The sequence below is a fragment of the Balaenoptera physalus genome (genome assembly GCF_965194825.1).
Source record: "Balaenoptera physalus genome assembly, chromosome: 16".
NCBI lineage: Eukaryota > Metazoa > Chordata > Mammalia > Artiodactyla > Balaenopteridae > Balaenoptera > Balaenoptera physalus.
The window spans coordinates 64,213,976-64,240,358 of record NC_138898.1 but is presented as its reverse complement, the minus strand read 5'-3'; the positions used below and the strand labels follow the sequence as shown (position 1 = coordinate 64,240,358).

At 51.0% G+C, this 26,383-nt stretch overlaps 1 protein-coding gene across 16 annotated transcripts in view; it reads right to left on the bottom strand.

The window, feature by feature from the left end:
* The window catches only part of SNX29 (sorting nexin 29), a 566,403-nt gene that overhangs the window by 431,618 nt on the left and 108,402 nt on the right, over positions 1-26,383 (bottom strand). For all 16 annotated transcript variants that reach the window (XR_014254726.1, XR_014254727.1, XR_014254728.1 and 13 more), the window contains 2 exons: positions 4,934-4,997; positions 2,648-2,776 (listed from right to left, as the gene is read on the bottom strand). Coding sequence is in view for 9 of the 16 variants with exons in the window: in XM_082429659.1 (XP_082285785.1) it covers positions 2,648-2,776; positions 4,934-4,997 (193 nt within the window). In the remaining 7 variants the exon portion in view is untranslated. The remainder of the gene's footprint in view (positions 1-2,647; positions 2,777-4,933; positions 4,998-26,383) is intronic.

The window sequence follows — 26,383 nt, the reverse complement described above, 5'->3', positions numbered from 1 at the left end:
CAGCCCTGGTGCACACATGCGGACCTCACCTCCAGCCTGTGACCCTGCACATCCTGCCTGTGTCCCTTCAGTGACAGCACCCCCCAGCCCCCAAGCCACGACTGACCAAGCGGGTCCACCACCTGACAACACTGCACTGACAGCTGCTCCTCCTGCAGCCAGAAGCCCAGAGAAAGTTCTGACGGTTGGCAGAGGTCAAGTCTGTCTGCAACACGTCAGCAGTTGAGTTTTTCAAAACTTACACATCCCACTTCTCCGTTTGCTTTCTTCCTGGTTTCTCCTTCTGAAGTGTCTGCCTGCTTTATACATGTTCCTTCTACCTGCAAACTGCAAACTTTCAGGCACCTTAAAAGCTCAGCTACCCACTGCTTAAATGGGGAGGCTTCAGATTACAAACTTGCTCAGTTAAGAAGTTATTTTTTTCTATTCCATTCATGGGCTAAATAAAATTTACCCAAAAATTATCATATACTCAAAATACATTTACTGTAAAACACTCCGATAGCACATCACTGCCCAGCGCCTTATGTACTTTCACACACAGCCCTCCTCACTGGGCCCGCGCAGGGGGTAAGATCATCCTCTCCATTTCATAAACGAGAAAACGCATGCTTGTGGCAGTGAAGCAGTTCACCCAAAGTGCACAATTCGCAAGCAATGGAGCAGGGACTCAAGGGTGAGCTGGCTCCTAACACAGTAAAACGACAGAGGACAGAAGTCTGTCTTTCTTTGATGATTCAGAACCCGAGTCTCCACGGACTTCAGTCTTTATGAGAACATAAAGCACAATTACACCACAGAACCCTAGCATGGCCAGGTAAGATGCAGGTCCGGTTGAGAAAATGCCAAGTTAGGCACCTGGGACTGTATTTAGCATAGTCATTTAACGGTCTGTGATGCTTTTGAGATGTCATTTTCAAATGTGAACAAAGGAGAGAAGTTCAAATTAAAACTAAATATGGGATCACGGTGCCAACTTTCAGTTACATGTATATAACAATTACATTAGTGCCACTCACATCCGCTGACAGCACGAGGATGGTAAATGCTGCTTCTGTCGGTTTACGTAACCCTGGGCTCCCCTGCACATCCACAAGTCACGTTTATCTCCTGGTCTAATTTTAAAGTAGTTTTAAAGAATGACCTGGGCTTCCCTGGTGGCGCAGTGGTTGAGAGTCTGCCTGCTAATGCAGGGGACACGGGTTCGAGCCCTGGTCTGGGAAGATCCCACATGCCGCGGAGCAACTAGGCCCGTGAGCCACAACTGCTGAGCCTGCGCGTCTGGAGCCTGTGCTCCGCAACGGGGGCGGGGCTGCGATAGTGAGAGGCCCGCGCACCGCGATGAAGAGTGGCCCCCGCTTGCCGCAATTGGAGAAAGCCCTAGCACAGAAGCGAAGACCCAACATAGCAACCAATCAATCAATCAATAAAAATAAATACATAAATCTTAAAAAAAGCAGAAACCTACCGTTAAAAAAAATGATCTGATAAACTGCTTATTTTACCTAAAATGGGGAAAAAAACTCGAACTCAAGTGTCCAGCAATCAGAAATGATGATTTTAATATGGTGCATTAACTCAATGAAATGCCACATCCAGGCATATAGAAATGGTGACCATGAAGCTTCAGTGGTGGAGGGAGGTGGCCTAAGAAGTGACAGGCTGGAGATTTTAAGTACAGTACATAAAAATACATTTGCATGTGAACAAATTCAGTAAAAATGTATGTTTTTACGGGAGTTGGAGCTTGGCAGGGGGCGGTTGCTTTACGGTTCTCATTATTAATAATATATAAACAAAGTCACAGAAAAGGAGATATAATAAGATGGCTCAAATAAAAAGAGGTTCAACCATACTCTGAATTAGGGGAATGCAAATGAAAAATATTCTGCCAGTGCTGCTTTCACCTGTGATTTTATCAAAGACCCCAAAGTTGGATCCGCCCCTGGGGGCAGGGCTGTGCTGGGTGAGGCCCAGCCTCCCTGGAGGGCAGCTTGACGACCTCTATCCAACTCAGAAAGGCACTGCGCTTTGACCCAGCAATTCTACTTCCAGGAATTTCTCTGGCAAACAGAGTCATATTGGGACAAAATAACAAACGCGAAGGTTATTATTATTAGAAGAGGCAAACGGCTAGAAACCACCGGGATGCCTGGCTGCTGGCGTGCCAGCCAAATGAATCCTGGTGCAGGCGGGCAATGAGGTACCGGGAGCTGTTAGAAAGATGGCAGCTCCGTGTACTCGGCGCAGAACAACCTCTAAGCTGTGGAGGGAGTGGGGTGTAGGATACGTGACCATTTGTATCAAGGCAGAAAGGAAGGAGGGGAGGGAGGTGAAAAGGAGAAAAAGTTCGCGCGTCCGAATGTACGCACCTGCTCATGGAATGCACAGAGCATCTCTGGGACGGCAACACTGCCCACCTCCAGGGGCGAACCAGGTGGGTGGCGGAGTTTAACCATTTGTACCTTTTGGATATTGAACCATGTGCATACATGCCATTCAATATTTAATGTAGTAAGTTAAAATTTCAGATGCATAAATTTTATTTCCATTGGTCACTTTTTTTTTTTTAGTTGAAAAGTACTGATGAAAGGTGTGCTTGGGGTTTGAACAAAGCCTCCCCCCCAGTCCCTCTGCCCTCCCCTACCTTGCCAACGCCTGGATCTTTGTGACGTGCCGCTCCTCCTGTTCGGCCACCTTCCGTTTCAAGGTGTCGACCTCCTGGCGGAGCACGGCCGAGTGCTCCATCTCACCGTCCAGCAAGTTCCGCAGTGACCTGGGAAGAGGAGGCCCACCGTTCAGATGCTGTCAACCCGGAGTCCGTGGAGTCAAATCTTAGTTCATTCATCTTCCACAAGGCTCTGCATAAACTGCAGTTCAAGTCCATCTCATGTAAACTGATTTGAGGAGATACCAAACTCTGCTCAAGAGCCTCTGAAGCATCATTAGGATGAGCCCCCGGGGAACCATCTGTGGCCTGGCTCTGCGGCCCTGAGAGCCTGTGGGCAGCTCAAATCAAGGGAAAACAATGAGCCGAGCCAATCCCAGGCAAGCCCCCTTCAAGACATCCCACGCAGAGATGCAGCATATTCAACCGAGACATTCTGTCACAGCCGCACTGCGTAGGAGATTCAACAAAGGAAAGGATGCCAGGACAGGCCAAAAGAACAACCTAAACCACAAAAGCAGAAGACAGGCTCCGGTTATCTGTCAGAAAATGGGAGTCTCATTTCTCCTTCTGCCACAAAATGCACCTTACCCCCTGCTCCATCCCACCTCCCGGTTAAACAAGCATATAGAGTATCTCATGGAGCTATACAATTTGACATTGCATAGAACGTGTTTTATATTATATTTGGAGTGTGTTAACCTCCAGAACACACTCACTTGCATATCTGTCATCCTTGGTCTTAAACAGCAGAGAAGACAGAAGCTCTTCCAGAAATAACCACAAGTTACCACCTAGAAATGAGCCAAGCAGGGTTCTTCTGACCATCTACGTCGCTGGACCTCAAATGGCTATTTCTATAGAACATTTACTAACTTCGGTGCAGCTACATCCTAAATCTAGAGGACACCTGCCACGTGACATCAGAATATAAGCAAAAGTGTCTGAACCTCCCCACCCACACTGCTCACTGAACACCACCCCCAAGACGTGTGTTTCTGGAAAGTTTTGAGAAAATTCCCCTCTTGGGGCCTGGAAACCCCCCAACACAAACACAGTGTGATTTTTTTCTCTCGCTGGGAAGGAGAAGAAATTACCAGACAGTGATGACTGTTCTTTACAAGGTAAGACAAAACCTATGGCTTTTTCCAAGATAACGGCCCCAGCTGGATCAAGGAAAAAGCATCCTACAACGTCTACAGCCCGTCACTGGAATTTATTTTCATTGGAAAATAGCACTGTCTGAAGATTCCTTTTTTAAAAAACTCTTTTGTTTTCCAAATCACGCTTATTTGCTTTTATATGTTTCCATAAAGGATGAGGGAGAAGCTTGTCAAGCAGGGCCCAAATCGAGACTTAAAAAGGAGAATCACGACTGCATGTCACCAGTGACACAATTCCTGCTCTGAGTACAAGAATAAGAGGGTGACATGAGCGTACACACACACACTCACACACACACCCGTCCCCTGGCCCCCAGGGAGGCAGCCTGTCATGCTCGCAGAGCCTCGGCAGATAACTGCAGGCAAACCTCTCTACTGACCACCCTGTAGCCAAGACAAGGTCCTGGCACTGGAGCAGCTCACATCTGGGCAGCCAAGCAGTAGCAACATGGCTAATACTTGGCTGGTATCTAGCCCTGGTTTCAAAAGGGAATCAAAATGAATAAAACCCTTTGGCCTCTCAGTGCCTGCAACTAGGCTTTTGGGGAAGTCAAAAGACTCCAAATGCCATCTTGCCCTATGTGTCCCTGACTTGAGAAAATTTTAAGTAGTCTAGTGCTTGGAACATGACGGGTAGACCCTGAATTAAAGGTTACCCACTACTTAAGGAGGGTCGTGCAGTTATAGCTATGGGGATGGAGCTTCTTTTTGAGGTAGTGAAAATGTTCTAAAATTCTGGTGATGGTCGCACATATCTGTGAATATACTAAAACCCATTGAATTGAGTACTTTAAATAGGTGAATGATATGTGAATTCTATCTCAAAGGCTGTTGTTTTAAAAAAGAATTTAAAAATAAAAAAGATGGCTTTACAAACTCTCAGTTTGTTCTAAGATAGTGCGAGGATCATACGGTTTTCATTCCTTGCTAACACTAAAGCCACAATATATACGCTAAAGTGGTACATCCCAGACCAAAAAATAAGAAGTCACTGGTCACAACTCTGCCAATAAAGCAAAACTTCCTTCACGGTGATATTCCCTCTGCCCCACATGTAGAATGTCCACGGTAGACTGCCCCTCAAGCACGGGGCTCCCGATACCTGTTCTCTTCTTCCAGCTCATCCTTCCTGGTCATCATGGCCACGATGGCCTGTCGGAGTTCACCTAAGGAAGAAAGCCAAGTCCAAATTAACCGGCAGATCCCGCCTGCTACACTGCCCCTCACTGGTCTGGATTATGTGCTATTTAGGGCCACTTGTCTAGACAAGTTCCCTTTTCCCTTTCAAAAATAATTCCTATACAGTCTAAGAGATCCAGTGGGCTCAGTCAATCACTCTCATTAGCCACACAAAACCCAAAGGCAGAGCAGGATGAGAATAACTGTGGAGGTGTCTCCTTAGTGAATATAATCAGCCGCTACAGAAGAAACAGGCTGGTAATTTCTAAGCGCTTTTCCAAGTCTCTACTACCGGACAGCAACTGTTTTGAACAAGAGTATGTTCCCAGTTACAGCTGTTTATCAACCGCAGATCAGACAGATCACATGACAACTGACTCCATACCGACACAGAAATACTCAAGTTCACTAAGAGATTTGGTTTTCCTGCGCTGACTCCCATAGACTCTGACGGGGGGGTGGGGCCTCTCCAATGCACAGTCCATAATTACCTATAGGAGTGACTCTCCTGACATCTTCAACGTTGGAAAGCAGTCACTGATAGAAAATCACCCCTTTAAAATCAATAAGCGCCCGAGTTTCCCATCTACATCAAAAACTTGTCACCATCCACCCACGGTGGGCTGTTTACCGTAACACTCAGACCTCAAGACCAGGAACTTGTGAATTTCTCCGGGAGAGCCAGTTTTGTTCTATTTTTTTCCCTAAGGAACCCTGTGAACTTTCTGTCCCTCTTGGGACTGGCTGTGAGGAAGCTCACAGCCAAAGTTACAAGTCCAGTGAGTGCATGTGGCCCTGTGGCCACCACGGCGTGTCCCAACCCTCCCTCTGATCGCCAACCTGTATTTCCACCTGCTGCCAATTTACATATAACCCGTCTCACTCTATTTTTTTCAATCTGTTTTAATATGCCGCTTCAAGTCCTCTTTTGGGAAGAAGTATGGTTTTTGGTTTCTTTTTTTTTAGCTAAAATTTGAACGCTTCTACTTGCCAAGCTCTGTTCAAAGCCCATACTGGCGCTATCTTGTTTAGTCCTTTACACACACCTAAGAAACACTACCCCACACTGTTGGGGTACAAATAAATTGGAAAGAAGGGGGAAATGGGGGAGGAAGAGGACACAGATAAACAGGCAGGTCCCTCGGTCCCCTATACTCAGGATGCCCGGCACACAGAGGCCCACCAAAGACCCTGAGGCAAGAAATAGGTCCCGGGACCCATGCTGTCCTCAGGCTGCTACAGAGGAGATAAAAGCCCACAGCCCAGGTCCCAGGGGAAGAAAGGGAAGGAGGGGAGTCATGGGGGCTCCTCCTCAGCTTCTGGGTCAGACACCAGAAGCCACTCTGTTCAGAAGAGATGGGACAAAAAATAGACCCTCCCTGTCTTTTCTGACCCAGAGCAGCCACGTGGGCATCACAAGGACACGACTAGGAGGTCCAGGCCCCAGCTTCCCCATCGCACCTGTGACAGCATGAAACCTGCGGGTCACACAGTGAGAAACTGGGCCTCCTAAGGTGCTGATGAGGAGGCGTGTCTGAGGTGTCCCTCTCCTGGTGTCACCAAGGAAGATTCAAAATTCATTGGGTCGATGCGAACTTACTGAGCACCTACAAAGTCCAAGCCCTGCTCTAGGCGCTGTGGGCAGAGGGTGAACAGAGGAGACCAAAGTCTCTACCTGCAGCAGGCAGGCCTCCTCCCCAGAAGGGGGACAAACAAAGCAGCACGGAGCAGTCGTGGCGACAAGACATGCCAGGAGGAAAGCCCGGTGCGGTACACAGACGGGTGGTGGGAGGGTGCCACGTCCTGGGGTGCTCTGGGAAGGCCTCTCTGGGGGACGACATGACAGCAGAGGCCCGAGGAAGGGAGGGAGCCAGCGTGCTGCTCTGTGGAGGGAAACACTCCACACGGCACAAGGCACGTGCAAAGGCGCAGGGACAGGCGTGAGCTTGCTCACACGAGGATGGCAGGGTGACCCGAGGAAGGCGGGAGGCCCACGTGGCCCTGCCCTCAGGGAGCTTGGAAGCTCAGGACTCGATGACAATTCTAACGGCCACCAGCTAAGCGCTCCGGGTACACTGTCTCCTTGGTGCCGCAGGGCAACTCTATGGAAGCTATCTCTGAGTCCCTTTTACAGGCCTAACAGGCTCAGGGAGAGGAAGTGTAAAGACACAACTGGAATCTGAGTCCAAATCTGTCCAATTCCAGCCTCTGCACTCGACCCCAGGAAACAGCGATAATTACCACCACTCACATGCGGGGATGTAAGAGCTACTATTTCATTGACAGCGCACAGGGACATTAAGCCAGAAGAACGAACCTGAGAGGTAATTAAATAAGCTGCACAACCACACACCTTTACATGTCAGAGCCAGGAGGGAAACCGAGGCCTCCAACTGGCTGGGGAGAAGACCCTGGCCCGTGGGACGTGTGTGCTGTGTCCAGAACCGAGGCCGCTGAGTGGCACGGGTCCAGGTAACAAGGCTGCAACCAGGACCCCTGGGGCTCAGTTCCTGGCACAGGTTGTAGGACCAGAGCCACACCGGATCCTCTGCACTTTTCGCAAGGTTTGAAAATTTGCAAAAGGGAAACAATGGGCAGAAAAAGCATTTCCAGACAAGATACTACTAAAGGTTAGAAAGAGCAGAGAGAGGGCAAGACTGGGAAGAACAGAGGGAAGGAGGGTTAGGCCCTTGGCAGAGATTTTTCTTCTGTTTTGTTTTTTAATTTTTATTGGAGTATAGTTGATTTACAATGTTGTGTTAGTTTCAGACGTAGAGCAAAGTGAATCAGTTATACATATATGTATATCCACTCTTTTTTAGGTTCTTTTCCCATGTAGGTCATTAGAGAGTACTGAGACTAGTTCCCTGTGCTCTACAGTAGGCCCTTACTAGTTACCTATTTTATCCTCAGCAGAGTTAATCAGCCTAAAGAGATAGGAAAGAGGCCGAGCCGCTGCCCTTCAGTCCCAGGGGGAAGAGAGCTGACAGCGACACAGATAAAGTCACCGTGTGCTGCCTGCCCGGCCATGGGCTGCCTGAAGTTACAATGGCCCCCAGCTCACACACTCATTCATTAGTAAACATCTACTGAGCACCTACCTACTGGCTACAAGGCACCTTCCCAAGGGGAGAGCCAGGCTCCCGACTTACCTAAGGAAGGAGTCCTTAACAGCGGATTTCTTAACGGAGGACAACCACACACATGCACATGTGCCTACGAGGAGACAGCGTCTGCTTGGCTTTGCATTCTGAACGTGACCAGGTAATGAGGGCCCTGGCTCTCAGCCTCTCTGAGCCTTCCTGTCAGACACAAGGGGTGAACGGCACCCACCTTCCCACCTCCCTGGGGTGCTGTAAGGTTCAGAGGAGAGACCAGACAGGACGGTACTAAGTCAAGGCACTGCCTCTCGCGGACGGCAGTGGGGAGCACTAATAATCTAGAAGAACTCAACGTAATGCTAGATTTCACATTTTCTAACTAAAAACACTGATAAATCTGTAAAAACAAAAACCAGCCAGTAATTTAATCCCATGACACCACAGCCACAGGGGGGGAAAAAAATCAAGACTTAATATATCATTGAAGACAGGCCGGGTAGTGTCTCTTTGGTTCTTATCTTCAAGAAACCCAGAGCAGGTGGCGAGGCTGCAGCCAGGTACTGGAGACGCAGCCTCGGGAAACTGCTCCTTTACTCCAAGGCCTGTTTGAAATCTGAATCTTCTAAGGAGGACTTCTTCTGGAGTTCTCAACTGGCCGAAACTTCTTATGGGAGCAAAGGACTGGATAATCATCATTGCAACATGAGGCTAGAAGACTTGATTTTTTTTTTTTTTTTTTTTTACATAGACTATTTTGTAAAGCGGTTTTAGGTTCCCAGCAAAATCGGGAGGAAGGTACAGAGGTTTTTCCGTCTACCAGCAGCCCCTACGCATGCACAGCCTCCCTCATTATCAACAGCCCCCCCCAGAGTGGGACATTTGCTGCAACTGATGAACCCCTGCTGACCCATCATAATCACCCACAGTTGCATCAGGCTTCGCTCTTGGTGCTGCATATTCCATGAGTTTGGAAAACTATGTGACAGCACGTACCCCCCATGACAGCATCATTCAGAAGAGTTTCACTGCCCTAAAAATCCTCTGTGCTCTGCCTGCTCATCCCCCCCTCCCCACTAGCCCCTGGGGAAATCTCCTCTTAATCAAAGGAATCATGCCAGCCTTCTGTCCTGCAGCACATGTCACACGTGTGCCTGATTCACACTAATGAGCCACGTGCACTGGATGTAAGTGGGATGAGAGCTCGGCAGAGCACACGTGCCCAGCACACGCACACCCACCACCAGGGCGCTTGGCACCGGGTACCCTGGACCCGACAGGACAGGAGGGGCGTGCTCCAGGGCCCTCAGTCCCGTGGCTGTGCCAAGCCGGTCCTGGAGGGAGCAGCTCGCTGCCCACGAACACGATCCTTATGCTGAGGTGTTGCTGCCATGCCCTCTCCTGGCGTCACCAGGCGTCACCAACCCCTTTACCTGGCCTCTACTGCAGACGGCAATCCAGCTGGGCCAGGAGCCTGTGACAGAGCCTTCCCGAGGGACTCTCCCCAAGGGATGTGACTGCACTATTTCGTCCCCACAAATGTGAGCGCCTCTCCCTGAATAAGCCCAACAGTTTTTCATTGTGGTGCAAACATTTCACACGAGCTCTCTCCTCTTCATAGATGTTAACGACTATGCCCGGGCACAATGCTATACAGCAGGTCTCTAGAGCTGACCCATCTTGCTTGCCTGAAGCTTTACACCCGGTGAACAGCATCCCCCCATTCCCTCCTGCCCCAGCCCCTGGCAACCCCCCTTCCACTCTCTGCATCTCAGAGTTCGACTATTTTAGATTCCTCATATAAGTGGAATTATGCGGTGTTTGTCCTTCTGGGTCCAGCTTATTTTACTTAACATAATGTCCTCCGGGTTCATCCATGTTGTCACCTATGGCAGGAATTCCTTCCTTTTTAAGGCTGAATAATATTCCAACACACTGTTGTTTCATGGATTTCCTCATGTTCACCAACCCCCTCCATCCCAATATGATAAAACCCATCTACTCAGGCCCAGATGAAAAGGCACCTCTTCTGGGAAGCCCTCCGTGATTCTCCTACCCCTCAGCAAGCTGCAGAGTGTGCAGTAGCTAACCGCCTCTGTCTCCTGCAATCACCTCACAACTCCTTAAAGGCGCACAGCATGCCGTGCATCTGGGGTCCCCAGAGCTCCCACACGCCAGGAGCTTGGTCAAGGTTTATGGAAAATAAGTGATGCAGAGAGACGATTCCTATCTGAGTACAACACAACTAAAATGGAGGGCTGTCACGTGGCGGGTACTTCTGTGTCTAGTAACACGTCAGCACCAATGCCTCGTTTCAATTCTCACGACCACCTAATGAGGACACTCAGAAACAAAGAGCAGGAACCCACACTGGGACAAGCCAAGCTGCCCGCGGGGCCCCAAGTCGCCTTCCAAACCCTCTCTAAGGCCAGAAATCATGGAAATTGCCCTGAGCAGGTCCAAGAGCTGGAGAAAAATAAAGCGCTTCAGCGGGGACCTGCCAGGGGCAAGCAGGTCAGGTGTGGGTTCCAGTAGCTTCCATTCCAATGACAGGAGTGGGACCCATTGAAGGTTGCTACCAACAGGTCCCAGGGCTGGGGAGACCTGTGTTCAAGCCCCCAGCTCAGCCACTTACTGCCTGGTAACCTCGCGCAGGTTTCCGCCTCAGCAAAACACAAAAGGGGATAAAGCCACATTTCCTGTGGGATGCTGACAGAGTAAACTGAAGTTCCCGGTGGTGTCCACACTGCAGCAAATGCAGGTTTCAGGGTCCTGTATTTCAGAGCATGATCTCTAGAGTCAGGACCCGGGTTCAAATCCTGTCTCTGCAGCTGGGTAACCTTGGGCAAGTTACCCACCCTCTCTGAGCACCTGACTCCCTTATCTACAAATGGAATCTTTACAGTCTCTATCTCACAGAAGCATTTTTGTTTTTCACAGAAGCATTGTTAAGGATTCAACGCCCAGCACATAGAAAGCCTTCAACAAATGTTACTGATCACCATAATTAGTGCCTTTCCCTTCAATGGCGGAGGCGGAAAGATGGGGGCCAAGGCAGCAGTGACCATCCAAGCACAAGTGGGTTCCCCTGGTCACATTTTCAGGAGTTACAGGATTTACTGAGCTCCTGTGTATCTCAACCTTGGGAAATAAAAAGGAATTTTTTTAAGTGGTCTATGCCCTAGAGCAGCAGACTAGACAATAGAATTTTATGAGCCATCAAACCAGCTCGGCATGGGCAATGTGGGAAATCAGACCCTAAGAGTGAGGTGCCAACTGAAGGAGACTGCATAAGTGTCAGGTCAGGTTCTGGACTTTTAGGCCCAGCATGCGGGAATCCCAAACATCACCACCCAGGCTTTTTTGCAGCTGAAAAGCGTACAGCCCATGGGGGAAAGAAAACTTGGAGGAGGAAGTGTTTCCCAGGAGGACCCAGAAAAGGTATGAAAGCTCTTTTGGAAAAGAACAGCCACGAGTAGCTGCAATGAGACGTCTTGGCCACAAGGTCACCTTGAAGGGGCCACAATCACACTGCACAGAAGCCACAGAAGCAGGGGGATGGCCATCGCTGACTGATCCAGACCATCATCCTGTCATAACCCTTCCTTCCCCCGTCCCACACGCCGTGCATCTCCAGCCTCTTGGACCATGCCCTGTAGCTGCATCAACATCAAAATGACTGAGGACACAAATACAGGTAACACAGTACTCTGATACCTCAAATCTTTAAAAAAAAAAAAAAAAAAATCCATCGCTGTCAGACTGTCCTCTCCGCCTTCCCCAAGTTACCATCACAGAACATTCATGGTTAATGGTGAAAAAGGCAACGGCCTGAGAGCTGGTATCCGCGCACCCCCGTAAAAAAAAAAAAAAAAATTGCCCTTTTGACAGGCTTTAACTTTCTATGCATTCGCTTTGCTGACTTTCCTTGCATAGGTAATGCTGGGATTGATTTCCATACATCACGTAAACATTCTACTTCTCCAAGCTCCAGTGACACACACTGGCAGAGGCGCTCCCTAACTTGCAATTTTCTCTCCTCTCCCCAGCACCGCGCATCCCATTATTTGTTAGTCTCTATCATTGTGATTTCCTTCCTCTTTATTACCTGCCTCAGCACACATTTCGAGGGACAACAGGGCAACCTTTCTGCACTGCAGCCTCTGCAGAGCCCGGCTGAATCGGGGTCTCCCTCTCCTAAGGCTGAAAGACAAAGAATGATCCATCTCGAAATCAGTTCCTTGCCTGGCTTCAGAGAACTGAACAGCAAATCCAGTCCAGAACACAGGAGAATGTTAACCGTAGGGAATCAGTCTGGGATACAGAGCATTTTGAATCACTGCAGAAAGGATGGATTTGTCCATAAATGTTGCCAGGGCAGGGTACCATTTTGGGAGCAAGAAACAAGACTTAAATCTCTGCAGCTACTACATATGGAAATAAAGTTCAGACAGAATAATTTAAATATGTGAAATGCAGCAATAAAAACAATATAAATATGGGAACAAACATTTATGCCATATGTAGCAGCACAAGCCCATCTTAACATGCAAGCAAAGAACAAGTCCATTAAGGAAATGATAGTTTTACTTTTTTTTTTTTTTTTTTTTAAACTTTTGCACACTGAGGGCCAATCTAACAAAAATCTGGTCCACTGTGGAAACCAAGCTCCTAAGCAATTTGGGGCAGCGAACAGGCAGAGTGGAAAGAACACAGGTCTTCTAATCAAATCCCACATCCCACAGGTCTCAGCTCTGGGTCCCTCCTCGCCTCTCCGTCCGCTCAGCTGGAAAAACGGTGTTAATATCACTGACCTCCCCGGACAGGGCAGGGCTCCGCGTCAGTTTTACTGCAACACAGCCCCACTGTCTGTTTACATATTGTCTACGCTGCTGTCATGCTACTGAGGCAGATCTGAGCTACTGTGACAGAGACCGAGGGGCCGCACGGCCTAAAACATTTACCAGCTGGCCCTTTAAGGAAAAGTTAGGGGAACATCCAGAAGCTCTTGCCTCCGCTCCCCATGCCAGCCTTCTCCACTGCGGGCCCTCTGCGGTTAGGTGTGTGGCCTGCCAGACACCGGTGCCGACGGTGGGGCCCCATGGCTGGAACCCAAGAAGGGGCTGCGGGCCCGGCTTTAATAAATGCAACACAGCACTGGAGCAGCTGCTGCCTCAGACACTGTGGATCCCTCTTGCCTCTTCAAAGGTCCCCTCAGTTTTGCCTCTGTCCCTCCAGCTGTCCCTGCTCAGCCTCCTGCCCTAGATCATCTTCTTCTACCCTCACTGGTTCCCTAGAGGCGAGCCAGCCGAGGGCCTGCACTGCACACGGGCTGGAGCTTCAGGCGTCTGTAGGGTGAGGTGGAGGTGAGACTGAGGGTGGCTGGCTGACTCTGATAGAGACTTCCAGAAGTTTGGGATGGGCCACAGTCTCCGACAAAGGAGGATGGGAGCAGAGGCGTCTGGCCCAAGAGCAAACAGTTCTAAGTCGCTCCACCAAGATCCACCTGTTGAGAGCTTAGCCAAGGACGGTTTGCTGGGTCCCTTTTGTTGCCAGGTGCAGAGGCCTGGCCAGGGAAACATGAGATGCGGGCACCAGGAAGAAGCCCACCCAAGAGAAAAGCCAATAAAGCCCCTCCGGGAGGACAAGACCACTCAACGCAGAGAGAAGGCTGAGTTTAGCCAAGTGGCTGGCATCTGAAATGTCAGGCATAAGCCACAGAGCCCTGGGCCTGATAACGGGGCAAAGCCACAGGGGATCCCAGACTCTGAAAAGGATCCCTGTTGATTCAGTAAACTCGCCACTGGCTGGCTTGGTCTCTTGCTGTACTAGTATCACCAAGACAGCTCTCTGAGAGCAGAGACTGAGCGGCCTTAGGAATGAGGCAGGCACGTCGGGACCCAGAACCCAGGCCCCTGTGAGCCCTCACATCCTCCACCCTGCTGTGCTAACCTGAGAAGATTCCGAGTTCCAGCCCATCAAGCCAAGGAGAGCTCAATGGACCCCTCCTTCCCTGAGCCCCGCCGCACCTTTTTATTTTCACCTCCATGAAAGCTCTGTCCCTCAGAGTGGACTTGTTCTTCTGCAGCTGTGGCTACCAAAGCCCCACCCCCAAGCCTGTGAGCCCCTGACAGCGGGGACCCCGGGGACCAGCACAGCCCCTGGGCACGGTACCCACAAGACCAGCAGAATGAGTCAAGGGCCGGATGAATAAATGGATTAATAAACGAGTGAATGACTGACACCCGCTGCTAAAATCTGCCCCTCACCTCCAGGAACTGAGCATGGGATGGGCCGGGCAGAAATGTCTAGTGCGTTTAATAATAAATTCAAGGCCTCGCCAGAGGAGCTAACTACCAGTTCACAGCTGTAAGTTCCTGCCCCAGTGACAGGGATTCAGGCTCAAAATGAGCTTTTTCCAATATGTGTCTCATGAATGGATACACATGGGAGGGAAGGGACGAATTCTATTTCACGACCATGACCTAAAACGGGGCAAGCCTGCAAAACCATTCCCTCCCCCTTGGCACATGAACCCAACCACTCGAGTCCCAAGATCAGCAGAGCAGCAGCCAACCTCCGCTGGCCAAGGACCCAAACAGAAACAAAGACACACACCACAGAGAATGCTCTATTCTCACAATGAGAATGGGCATCAGAGGTCGCTACATAAAGTACTGAAACAGTGACATCGAGGGTGGAGGGAAGAGCCTTCTCATCTCCAGCCATTAAAGGCCCTCCAGGAGGGAAATTATCTTGAGATCAATTGATCTTCAACTCCCTTTTCAAGATTAAAGGGAGAAAACTCGATGACTGTAACTAGACATCTGGGCACGTGCGGGCATGTGCAAGCACACGCACACACTCTCTCCCACATACATAGAGCTGTGTAATAATTCTTTGGTTTTATATAGCATCATTTTGCGAAGACCTCAAAGAGCCTTTACAAACACTCCCCTGGGGCCCGTACTCAGTTATATTTAAAGAGAGGGCTCACGAGGTCACATGCACAGAAATAAACAGTGCTCTTCTGTGAATATATACTTAACCTACACCGCTGTTTTCCAAACTTATACTGCTTTTTATATCTTTTTCTGCCTACCCACTCCCTTTCCTTTTATCTCTAAAAGAAAGGATGAACTATATTGAGCCCAAAACATAACTTTTTAAATCGCTCTCGGGCCCATTCTAGCTTTTTGTCCTGTTTCTCTTTCCTGCCTCTCCTTTTCCCCTGCCCGCCCAGAGTTTCTGTCTTGCAATTTGTTATAATGAAAAAATTAAAATACCCCAGGACACATTCCCAGTGTTCAGATGGCCAGTGGCTGCTATGCATTGTTTTCTGTATGCCCAGCAAGGCAAGAAGCACTTGAAATACACAATCTCACTGATTCTCACAACATCCCCGAGAAGCAAAGTTTACTACACCCATTATATGAATCAAGAAACAGAGGCCCAGAGAAGGCAAGGGATTTGCCCCGTGCCGCACAACCAGGAGGTGGCAGGGCAAGGACCCAGCCTGCTCAGGTTCCCTCGGAAGCCTGTCCCCGAGCTGCGGCACCATGCCTAGCAGTCCCCTGGAATGGAGCACACGCCCTAGAGACTCAACCAGCTCCTGGTGCATGGCCTCCAACAACCTTCCCAACCTTTCTCTGCCCTCCAGGAAAATCAGGAATCTGATTAAATTTTGCTCCTCCAACACCCACCCCCACCCCCACTGTAAAACAATTGTTTCTACATCATCTGGAAAGGAGAGGAAAGGTTTGAGGAACCCATGGAAACAGAATGAGAAACAAGAAAATCACAAGGGATAAGAAACATCTCTTTCAATATCTTGATAAAGTTCTAAATCTTTGTGAACTTTTCCATGTGTGTAATTGTGGGTTTTCTTGCTCATTGGTGTGTGTGCACCCTCTCACACACGTAGGTGCACGCGCACGCACGTATAGTGTTTGTTTATAATGACTTGTAATACAAATGTTAAGGCAGGTGTCCCCAAAGCAAATGCAGACAGGACCAAAAGTAATGCTAGTGAATGCAGTAACGTGCTCCAAGGGACACATCCCGTGGGGACAGCAGGAAGAGGGGCAGATGTGCCCAGCGAAGGCAGCACTCCTGCCTCCAGTCCACTGTCCCATGCAGGGACGCAGCCCCGCTCTGAGAAGCCAACACCCGCATTTCTACACAAATCTGATTTTAAAGGCTGTTAACAAAGGTTTTTACCAGGCTGGCCCAACACATCACGGCTCCAGGCCCCCATCTGAGACCCTCTGCCCTGAAGTTTGAGTTCCTGACGGCCAATTATTTTGAAAACGTCAAGATAAGTGGCACACAACAATGCAGAGCCATTTCTGAAAAATCAGCTTTCTATTCCACGTCAGAGAATGTCAAAAGTGTAGAGCTGGAAGGGGCCTGAATGGGGCTCTAATGGAGGCAGAGACCCCCAGGAGATGGAGAGAATGGGCAAGGGCTGGACCCTCCAGGGCAGCCGCCCAAGAACCCCAAAGCGATTAACTCAAGGAGCAAAAAGGGTCTGAGCAGCCCTGCCCTGCCCCACTCAGAAAGGCCTAGAAAAGAGAGCATCTGAGAACATACGAAATCGTCAGAAGGTTAGAAGGGGTAAATGGGGGGGGGGTCTTAATTTCATGCTTTTCCGCATATCAAGGAGTCAAGAGCCTACATTCATTCTCTAAAAATTAAAAAGAAAAAAAAGGCATCATTCAGCTTTAAAGAGGTATCCACCAGAAGAACTAAAATCAGAAACAATTGTAAGGTGAAGTTGCTTCAAGGAGAAGAAATGGAACTGAGTGTTTTATGGGCAGTAAGAAGCAGGTGGGGTGGAGGTGGGGGGATAATTGAGGTTTTTTAAAATAACGTACTGAGGTAAAAGTCACATAACATAAAATTAACCATCTGAAAGTGAACAATTCAGTGGCATTTTAGTACATTCAGAGTTTTGTGCAATTGCCACTTCTGTCTAGTCCTGACACACCTCCAGCACCCGAAAGTAAAACCCCTCCCCCACGAAGCAGCTTCTCCCACATGTGCCCCCCTCCCCAAACCCGGACAACCACTAATCTGCTTTCTGGCTCTGTGGAATTTCCTATCCAAGCTATTTCACATAGACTGCATCCTACAACATGTAACCTTTTGTATCTGGCTTCTTTCACTGAGCATAATGCTTTCAAGGTTCATCCACGTAGCAGGTGTCAGCACTTTATTCCTTTAAATGGCTGAATAATATTCCCTTGTATGGAGAGACCACATTTTGTCCCTCCCCTCATCCACTGATGGACATCTGGGCGGTTCCTACCTTTGGGCTGTTGTGAACAGTGCTCCCGTGAACATCTGCGTACATGTACTTGAGTCCCCATTTTCAATTCTTTTGGGTCTCTGCTTGCAAGTGAAATTCTGGGGACAAGTGGTGATTCTATCTCACTTTCTGAAGAGCTGCCAAACTTTCCCACAGTGAGCAGGCATCGTGGCTTAGAATCACTACATCTCATGGAACAGTTCAGAAATCTGTATGGTGAATGTCTTTGCCCTCACCACCCAGCATGGCCAGTTCTTATTACTTTGCCATATTCTCTTCAAATATTTTTTAACAAGACATTACAGATGTAGTTGAAAAATAAATTATGGAGGGGGTTGGGAGGAAAGGGGTAGAAGCCAGCTGCTCACCCGGGTGGGGCGCTACTGCAGGGGCGGCAGGGTGTGCGCTCAGCCGTCACACACCAAGGTCGTCCTCTTCTCCTTCACCAGCATGCAAGCAGATGCTAGTTATGTGCACAAGTGTTGTATGAGAAAGACCCAGTGAGAAACATGTAGCAGAACCAGTGAAGTGTCTGGGTTAAGGTGACAAGTGGAATACCGGTGTTAACTAGATAGTATTAGATAAATATGAAGCCATGAAAAGCAGGGCTTACCTGCTCTGTATTGCAAAGGGGCTCAATCAGCAGGCACCCAGAGAGAGATGGTACCTTCTACAAAGGTGTTCACGTGGGCACTACTGAATAACTTAGGCCATCCTACTGCTATAACAGCATGATTCCACTCAGTAACATCCCCCGCCAACACACACACACACACACACACACACACACACACACACACACACACACACACACACACAATCTGTGCCGTGCAGTAGGGGCCAGCAAAAACTAATCTCTTTGGACAGAGCGTGTCCTATCCTGCTGGGTCCCACCCATGCCGGAGGTTTGACCGGCCTGGCTCCTGAAGCCAGGCAGATCTATAACCCCTGGGTAAACCCGGGAGCCGCCTTCTTCCTTTGGGGTGTGGAGGAGACTCCAATCCCTATCATAGGACAGGATTCCCAACCAAGAGGAAAACAATGCTGGTAGCACTGCCCTTCCCCACTAGTTCAAAGACTCCACCGCCAGAATCCTCTGGCCCCACCACTACACTGACTATGTATTAGTCAATCAGAAGTAGTTCCTCCCCAGACAATGGTCTCTCAAGGCTGACGAGATCCTGTCAGCATCCCTGATGTCCATGGACCACCTTAATCACGAGACAAGAGGGCAACCCACCCCATTCTGCCTAGTGCAGCTCCTTCACGGGTGCAGGAGCTTTGTCCAGGGTGCTGGATTACAGGTACAGACAATGAAGTCTCCATTGAAAGAGGTGACTTTCCTGGCTTCAGGCTCTGGGAAGAGGAAAGCCTCTCTCTCCCACAGACCTCTCTCTCCAGGGTCTGGAGCTGGCAGAGCCTAGAGCGGGTAAGGGAGCACCCACGTGGGGGGGGGCAGGTGGCCTTGGCCACGTGGGGACGGAGCAGATGGCAGACATTAGTGGAATGGTTCTCCAGCCACACTGGGCTGCATGTTAGAACCACTCAGGAAGCTAATAAACAACAACAACCACCAAAAACCGAACCTCAGATTGTACCACAGACCAGCTAATCCAGAATTGGGGTGGGACCCAGGCAGCAGTGTTTTTGTGCAAAGCTCCTCACTGATTCTGTGCAGCCACGGCTGGGAAGCAGGGCTGCAGGAGACCCCAAGCTGAAGATGACTCAGCATGGCAGCAGTGGCAGCAGGTAACGTTCAAAATCGCCTACTGTGGGCCAGGCGACATCCAGAGAACTTTACAGACATTACTTCAATCAATACTCCGAACAAGCACATGCTGTCTGAGTTCCTATTTTTCAGATGCACAAACCAAGGTTCAGAGAGGTCAAACAATCTTCTCAGGGACACACAGCTAGGAATCAGGGTACCTGCTAGGCCTAGCGCCTGTTCCTCACCACTAGGCTGCAGAGCCAGCTACAGGGGCCTCTGCCCTTGGTCCTGAACAATCACAGTGGTTTCTCTGGGGAAGTGTTTGCAGAAAGGGGGCTGATACCTATACCCCAACATTCAGACAAGCCCTATTAAACTATTCCAGCCTGGCCTCCGTCCAAGGCACCGCGGGAGTGTTAAAGGGGACAGAGTGCCCCCCAAGATAAGGCATGGGGTTTCAGTGTGACAGGGGCACCCAAAAGGGAAAAGTCGATGGAGAGGAGAGACAGGGCCTCAGGGTCTAGCTGCCCCTTTGCACATGGCAATTTTTCATCCACTACCAACCTTGAAGCATAGGTCTGGGCTTGGCTGTATTAAAGGAGCCAAGTTCCTTATTTCATAGAACGGGTGGTGTCCAAGCCCTTTTTACAGGTGGAAAAACCAAGACATTAAATGACTTTCCTAATAACAGCTGCTAGCAGGGTACATGCCATGTGCCAGACACTGGGTGAAACTGTGTGTGTAAATTGTCTCATTAAACCCTCCAAACAGCCCCACAAAGTAGGTGCTCAAATCAAATCCATTTTATAAATAAGGAAACAGGGACTTCCCTGGTGGCACAGTGGTGAAGAATCCGCCTGCCAATGCAGGAGACACGGGTTCGAGCCCTGGTCCAGAAGATCCCACATGCCGCAGAGCAACAAAGCCCGTGCACCACAACTACTGAGCCCACGTGCCACAACTACTGAAGCCCACGTGCCTAGAGCCCATGCTCCACAACAAGAGAAGCCACCGCAATGAGGAGCCTGTGTACCACAACGAAGAGTAGCCCCCGCTCACTGCAATTAGAGAAAGCCTGTGCGCAGCAACAAAGACCCAACGCAGCCAAAAACAAATATAAATAAATAAATAAATTTATAAAAATAAATAAGGAAACAGAAACAGAGATCAGAACATAAGCCATTTGACACTGGGACCCACAACCATAACTACCATGTGATACTCTTCCCCCCAGCCCCACCGGGGGGGTCTCAGAAAGAGGAGGCCAGGGCTCCATGCCAGCCCTGTATTCTACCCCCAAAATCAACATTCTCAGGATTTTCATCTTGAGAAGAACCAAGCCTCGGCAGATTCTGGGCAGAGTCAGTTTGGCCAGAGGTCGTGGACATGCTTTCCCCCGACTTCTCATCACTCCATTAACAGCCCTCAGGAGGAGCCCTGGAGACCAACTGAGCCTGGGGATCCAGTGCTGCCTAAACGCAAGAGGCCCCCTGGATGCTGGAGGTCTGAGGGCAATCACATTCCCTTACTTTACTTAAGCTGGTTCAAGCTGGTTTCTGGCACCTGTGACCAAGTGAATCATCCCTCACATGCTGCACCTTGGAACCTACATGAGGTGGCACTGGAGTCAGTGTGGCCAGCAAGCTGGGAGACACAGAGGACAAGAAAAGATGTGCAATGTGACAACGAGAACAGGTAAGGATGCCAGGTCCACAGTTGGTCCAGCCGTGCTTTAAGTATGTCACACCCACTTTGGGTCTGAGATGTTCAATCTGTAAGATGAGGAGGTTAGACAAGCTGACCCTCTGGAACCCTCCTGGCTCTGAGAGGCTGTGATCATCATGGGTAGCAGATGAGCCTCCCTAGCTTCTGGCTCCAATAAGCAAACGGGAAGCACCAGGCATCCCCCTCATCTGCTCTACCCGCTGGCTGCCTGCACTTGGCTGGACTGTCAAGTGCAACCAGCAGAAACATGACCCTGACCTGGCTAAAGCCCCAGGTCTGCCCAGGGGGCAGCAACACCAGCACCTGCTGAGACTGGCCTCACGCACAGCAGGGTGGTGGGGTTAACTGACGGCAAGGAAGACTAATTGCATGTGAAATACCCATAAATAATCAGGACATCAGCTGCACAGCTTCCGTCCACCCTCAGGCTGTGGTATCGTATGTGTAGGCAACTGTCAAACAGACCCACACACATAATCTGCAATTAATTAGAAGCACATGGCTACTGAGAGGGCACAGGCAGACCTCACGCCAGACAGAGTCACACCAACTCTACACTGTCCTGCTCCACACTTGGACGCTTTGATGTCTGCTACACAGAACACAAGCTCCCGGTCGCCAAGATGGCCCGGGTTCCAGGCTCAGCTCTGCCACTTACGTCCTGTGCAGCCATGGGTGTGTCACCTGCCCTCTCTGAACCTGCTTCCCCTCCTCTGAAATGGGCATGATGGCACCTCATCCACCTCCAAGGTTACAGAGGGAGAGGAGGCACGCGGAGCTCAGTCAGCCGAAGGTGAGCTGATGTCTGGCCGAGCTGGCACCCCTCAAGCCATGAACACAGGGAAGCGAGGCAGAACGACGCTCCCGCGTCTTACAGTCGAGGCAAGTGAGGCTCAGAAAGGTGGAGTGACACCCGAGACACACCCAGGACACAAGTGGCCGAGAAACCATGCAAACAGCTGCGCTCTCCCGAGGCTGAGTCCACCACGCTGTCCCTGGGCGTCCTGTTTTCCTTCGCCACTGCCCAACACCACGCACACTCCCCCGGGGCGTCCCAGCGACTCAGGAGCAGAGGCAACCTCTAACACCGGGCAGGGTACGGGAGTCACAGGTCAAGCTGCCCTCGGTGCAGGTAACAGAGACTCCCAGGCTCAGATCAGGAGGGTGTTCAGAGCCACCCCGCTGGAGGAAGAGCGTCACTGCAAACTGACCCAGCAGTGGCCTTTCACATTCACGGATGTAACACTTCACTCCTGCTGCGTCTTGAAAACCCAACTCAGACGTTGGGGCGGCCCGAGGGCCTCCGCTGGACCTTTCACCACCTCCCCTGCTACGTGGCAAATTCTGTGGGAGGAGGAGTAAGCCTGTCACCTGTGACTCCCTCCACGCCCGACCTGCTGCTTTGCCTGACAGTTCTCGAAAGTGGAGGGGCCGTGTGGCTCGGTTCTGCTTGCAGAGATGTAAAGAGAAGTCTGCCAAGTGGGCTTGTGGGAAGGCTTCTATTTTGCTGATAAAGGGAAGAAATAGCCAGGGCTACCCCCTGCTCCCTTGTTTCCTGCTCAAAAATGGGTATGGTCGCCGGAACAGCAGCAACCATCTTGCAAACATGAGGCGACCAACATTAGGATGAAAACTAACCACCAAAGAGGTTCGGGCAGAAAGAACCTGCATCCCTGGCAGCACTGAGCTGCTGAACCAGGCCGGCAACCTCTGACGCCCACACTTCCCGTTCTAGGAGGAAAATAAATGACTGCTTAAGCCACTGTTAGTGGATGTTCAACTACTTGCAGCTGAAAGCACTCCTCACTGACTTAACAGCCTCCACACAGCACCCCTCTTGGGTCTACCTCTTTGCCTGTGAAGGCCTCTCTGGGACCAGCCACACACGGAGCCCAGATCCCACTGGGAGCTGAGCTACCTGTCCTCCCTGAGCCTCAGTGTCCCCTGTTACAATGGGGTCACACTCCCTGTGCCAAGGATTGGCCCTGGGGAGTAAACGAGATAAAATACTTAATGGGGTGTGACAATCTGCACACAGCAGGGCCTCAATATTCCCTGACTTCCCTGGGAGACAGCACAGCCAAAACACACTCCAGCTTCGTGGTCAGATGGGCTTAGGTTTGAAGCACCTGGCTCTGTCAGTACCTGCTGTTTTACCTCAGGCAGATGAATTAACCTCTCTGAACCCAATTCCTCATCTGTAAAATGGGGAGATCAAATTCACCTCCTTCGGCTACTGTGGGAATTAGAGGAGAATAAGTAGAAGGCACCAGGCACCAGTAGGAGCGGGAAGGTCCATCCCCTCCCTCTATCCTATTCACGCCCCCCACTCCAGGGCAGAATCACCCCACAGTATAACCGAGCAGGACCCTGTGGGGCCTTCCCAGACAGACCTCCACCACCACCATGTCCTCTGCCTGCCTCTTGCTTGCAGAAAAACTTTAGCCTCCTAGGCCTTCCCCAGGTTCCAAAGAATAAACTTAATCAGAGAAGTGAAAAAATGGAAAACAGCCAAGCAGGACAAAATAATAACAGTTTAGCCGTTAAGCAAAGTCAAGGACCTTTAGTTCCTCCTCAAGGGCTACAGATAATATTCTGAGCCAAATCCTTTGAGCTGTTTTGCAGAGACTGAAACTCTCACCAGGTGGAAGAAGTTAACTGCATGCTGACCACCAGCTCCTAGACTCCAGCCAGGCTGCAACCAGAAGTTGATGATGTTGAACCCAATTACCTCACTACCAACCAATCAGAAGAATGTCCAGGAGCTGATCACATACCCCACAACCCCCCTCCCCCACCCCAAAAGCCATCCGGGAGTTCAGGCCTTTCGAGCACTAGCTGCTTGGACTCCTTGCTTGGTGCCTGCAATAAACCCTGCACTTGCCTTCAGCACGACCCAGTGTCAGTAGATTGGCTTTACTGCATGTGCACACGCGGACCCAAGTTTGGTTCAGTAACAACAGCAAATCCTCGCCTCAGAGCAGCCAAGTTTATGCAGCTAAGTTCCTTCCGGCTCCCTTTCCCCAACATTGGACGAGGTCATGAAGAAAAAGCGTTGCCCCAGGTGAACAGGCTGAAAACCTCCTCCTGGCGGAAATGGTCACCCTCGACTCAGCTGAGGATTTGCACCTAACAGAAAGCAGCCCAAGAGAATGAGCTCCCTTCTTTTGTGCTGAATCCCTGTCCCCGAGACTTAAAAGGCCGCAGAGGCAGGCCATCCTGCTTTCGGATGGTGCAGCCAGGCCTGGGACTCATACCTGGAGGCCAGCCTGGAGGCGGCATGAGGAACGACGGTGTTCTTTGGGTGCTCTTGGTGTTGAGAGTTACGACTCCCGGGCTGCATCGATTCCTCACAGTGAGACTCCAAACCCCCAATGAAACCCGAAGGAGGGAGGAGGGTGCGAGGTGGAGGCCGCAGACTGCCGGCTGGCAGGCCTCCCAGTGAGAACACACAAGGAAGGGCCCAGGCGCTGGAAGGAGCAGCAGGCAGGAGGCGGGCACCCCTCGAGGTAGGGGTCCCCCAAGGCCACAAAGAGAAGTGCGCTAGGCCTGAGCCCAGAGCAGGCACCCTCCTCACTCGGGCCACGGTCCATCTGACCAGGAGGCTCCTAAAACCACGGGAGGGGAGGGGAGGGGAGGCAGGAGCAGAAACCAGCCCCTCTGCGGGCTTCAGACCAGCAGGGGAAGCAGGCTTTAAACAAACACAGAAAGTAACCGTCACAAACTGACGCCGGGAAGGGAAAGACTAGGGAGCGAGAACCACGTGAGGGGGCGTGACCCACGTGAGGGGGCGTGAACCACGTGAGGGGGCGTGACCCACGTGAGGGGGCGTGGCCGGGCCAGGCTGAGGAAAGTGAAAATTGGAGGTGATGAAGTAATAAGAGTCCTCAGGTGGGCAGAGGGGGTGGGGGGAGGAGAGCATCCAAGCAGAGGGAAGGGCCTGGCGAGTCTGAGAACTGCCCAGAGGCCAGTGTGGTAGGACGGTGAGTGACAAGCACAGGGGACGGGGATGAGAAAGGGCAGACAGGTTTTAAAGGCCGTGGCAGGAATTCAGGTTTTGCCCCACGTGCAGAAAAAGGCCACCGCAGGGATGAGAGCAGGCAAGGGCGGGGTGGGGGGTGGCGGGAGTTCATGTGCCTGCGCATCCCATCTGCCCAGGTAAACCGCCCTCCCGCCCAGAGGACAAGTGTGCAGCGGACAAGTCTTCAGTACCTCTTTCTAGTGTCCTCGTACACGTTCCAGTTATTAAAACCCTGGTACCCGAGGAAAAAATACCCTTTTCCGTTAATAATCAGGTTTGCTCCCCCAGGCCGCCAGCCAGTCTTTCAGGGGCCCAGGGCCTACGGACCCCAGAGCTGGCTTTAGGCGCAGGCCTGGTGGGAAGTGACAGTGGACTGCGTGTCTTCAAAAGCCTTCTGGAGACCGGGAGCTAAGCAGCCAACCCCTCACCCCTGCCCCCCTCAGCGAGACGCCCTCCCGTCCTCGGGGTCCTCGTGGTGGGGCTCAGCGGGCCAGGAGGCGGCCCTGGAGCTTTGCTTCTGGGTTCCTCACAGCCTATGGTCTGAGGCATCTGTGTAAAACCCACTCATCTGGAGAGAAGAAAATCTGGGCCAAGTTCCACCTTGAAAGCTAGAAAATTAGTCTTTAATCAGACGAATACACAGGCACCGTGGTGGGCGGCAAGAGATATTAAACTGGGGAGGGCGGACCCCATTAGGGCCAGGGCTGGCTGAGCAGAAGTAAACAAATAATATTTCCACCTCTATCCTGCCTTGGGAACCTTGTGTGGGGGGCATGTCCCCGAGCAGGGACATGGGAACAGAGTCACCTGAGACCGTCTGCAGCTTGAGACCGACAAGCCGCGGCTGAGAAGTCCCCACCAGCTCCAGCTCACGGCCCGCAGCCCCTTCCAGGTTTCCAGCACACCTGCAAACCCCGCACTCACTCTGCCCTGTGAGGAGAGCAGGCAGATGAGATCACTCCATTTTAAAGGTGAGGAAATTGGAAGCTAAAGAGGCTAACCCTGGGGTCTGCAAGGATGTCCACGTCTTTCTCGTGAGAACTTCCTGGAGCCGGGGCCGGGCTTCTCAGCCGGACAGCCTCCCACCTCCGTGTCCTCTCCGCGCTCCAGGGAGTGCAGCTCCGCGGCGTGTGCACAGGGCCCCGCGTACGCGGTTAGGACCATGCCGTAGGTGGTGAACGGAGCAGAGGCTTCAGGCTTGAGCCTGGGTTCAATCCTTGCTCCAGCAAGGACCAGCTGTGTAACTCTGAGTAGCGAACCGACCTCCCTGGTCCCCAGCGGTGGCATCTGGGCACAGGGATACAATCACCCAACTCACGGGGTTGCCGAGGGGATTGAGTAAGTTACAGGCTACAAAAGCTTCTGCCCAGACACAGTAGGTGCCCCACAAGCCTGGACACCTCTAAGCCTCTCCTAAAAGACGAGAGGACACGACACCTCCAAAACCCAAAGGGTTAAGGGGCGGAGCCAGAACCAGCATCCAGGTGCCCCCAGCGCACCTGCTGCCG